The sequence below is a fragment of the Papaver somniferum genome, unplaced genomic scaffold (assembly GCF_003573695.1).
Source record: "Papaver somniferum cultivar HN1 unplaced genomic scaffold, ASM357369v1 unplaced-scaffold_133, whole genome shotgun sequence".
Classification (NCBI taxonomy): domain Eukaryota; kingdom Viridiplantae; phylum Streptophyta; class Magnoliopsida; order Ranunculales; family Papaveraceae; genus Papaver; species Papaver somniferum.
In genome coordinates this window covers 8,224,258-8,225,860 of record NW_020622492.1, presented here as the reverse complement: position 1 = coordinate 8,225,860, position 1,603 = coordinate 8,224,258, and the positions used below count along the sequence as shown (strand labels likewise).

General features: G+C 35.7%; 1 protein-coding gene across 1 annotated transcript; it reads left to right on the top strand.

Moving 5' to 3' along the window:
* Positions 1 to 477: 477 nt before the first annotated feature.
* LOC113333586 lies at positions 478 to 1,221 on the top strand. Its single transcript, XM_026580010.1, has one exon. The coding sequence runs from the start codon at positions 478 to 480 to the stop codon at positions 1,219 to 1,221; it is 744 nt and encodes a 247-aa protein (XP_026435795.1).
* Positions 1,222 to 1,603: the final 382 nt, after the last annotated feature.

The window sequence follows — 1,603 nt, the reverse complement described above, 5'->3', positions numbered from 1 at the left end:
CTTTTTCTTTATAAAACAACCCCCCCCCCCCCTTGTGACAATTAAATAACTAAAACTCTTGCTCCTTGTGGGAACGAACTTGACTACACTATATTACTTGTTAATTAGGTGGAAAAATATTAATTAATTTGGTGTGGTTACGACACGCATCAATTCATCTGGTAAATAAAGCTATGCTAAGTGGATTTGGAGGTATGACAGTGAGAAACATGCTCTTTGGAGGAGGATTATGCACCAAAAGTTTGGTGGTATCACAGATGCTCTTTTTCCTAATCATTCTAAAAGTTCTGTTTGTTATAGTTTATGGGCTGGTATTCTAAAAACAAAGGATTTTGTTAAAACAGGTACAACTTTGACTGTGGGTAAAGGAAATAGCATTTACTTCTGGCATGATATCTGGGTGGGAGAACAAACTTTAAAGGTGTTTTTCCAGATGTTTTTAAAATTTCCAAAAGTAAAGATGTTGTGTTGAGAGATATGGTGTTTGTGGAAGGTGCATGGGATCTGAATTTTGCTAGAAGCCTTAAAGAGAATGAAGTTGCAGAAGTGGTGAATCTACTGCAAGTAATTGGAGATCCTAACAATCATCTGAGCTTGGAAGATTCAGTTGAAGATGAGATGCACTGGAAGTATGGTTTGGGTAAAGGCTTTTCAGTAGCAAACTCTTATTCTGCTTTGGAATCTCATGGCTTTCTTTGTTTCCCTGACAAACAGCTTTGGAATCCTAAAGCCCCATTGAAAGTGGAATTTTTGGCTTGGAATCTTTGCTACAATGGTTCACCAACCTTGGATTATCTTCATAATGCAGGACTTGTGCAGGATGCAAAGTATTTATTCTGCAATCAGCATACAGATACAAATGCCCATCTATTTTTACATTGCCAGACTACCTACAAGGTATGGTCTTTCTTCTTAGATAGTTTTGGTATCAAATGGGTACATTCTTGTGATGTGAAGAGAACTTTATGGGAATGGAAAAACAGGAAAGGAAAAAAAATGCTTAAGAAAATTTGGGGCTATTTTCCATTTGCTATCTGGTGGACTATGTGGAGAGAAAGAAATAATAGGTTGCATAAGAATATGACTAGGAATGTGGATCAATTGATTATTCAGGTTAAATGTCTATTGTTCCAGTGGGCTATAAACACTGATGTGTTCTCGGGTTTTAGTTTATCTACATTGATTTGTAATTGGGATGTTGTTATTAACACATCCATGTAATTGTTTTGTTTTTCTTTTGTGTTTTTTGTCACCCTTTTAGTGACTTGGAACCTTTTTAATATAATTTTCCCTTCCCGGTCAAAAAAAAAACAACAAAAGGTGGAGATTACTTCTATGTCCTTGGAAGGTAAAGAAAATTCATGGTTTCTTTTGTCGAAAGTATTTGTTATGATTTTGAAGATCTATCTAATGGCGAAATCACTACCGTGAAGGAATATTTTGAATAGTACCTGTTGAAGGCCATAATGATCAATAAAAACCCATCTCTCTCTGAAGAATATTTCGTACCGAGTTACGTCGGTGGATCAAAAGATGAACTTCGCAGTTCTGTTCAGATGCACAAATCCACCACACATTCTAAATCTTAATTTCTATCTAGATT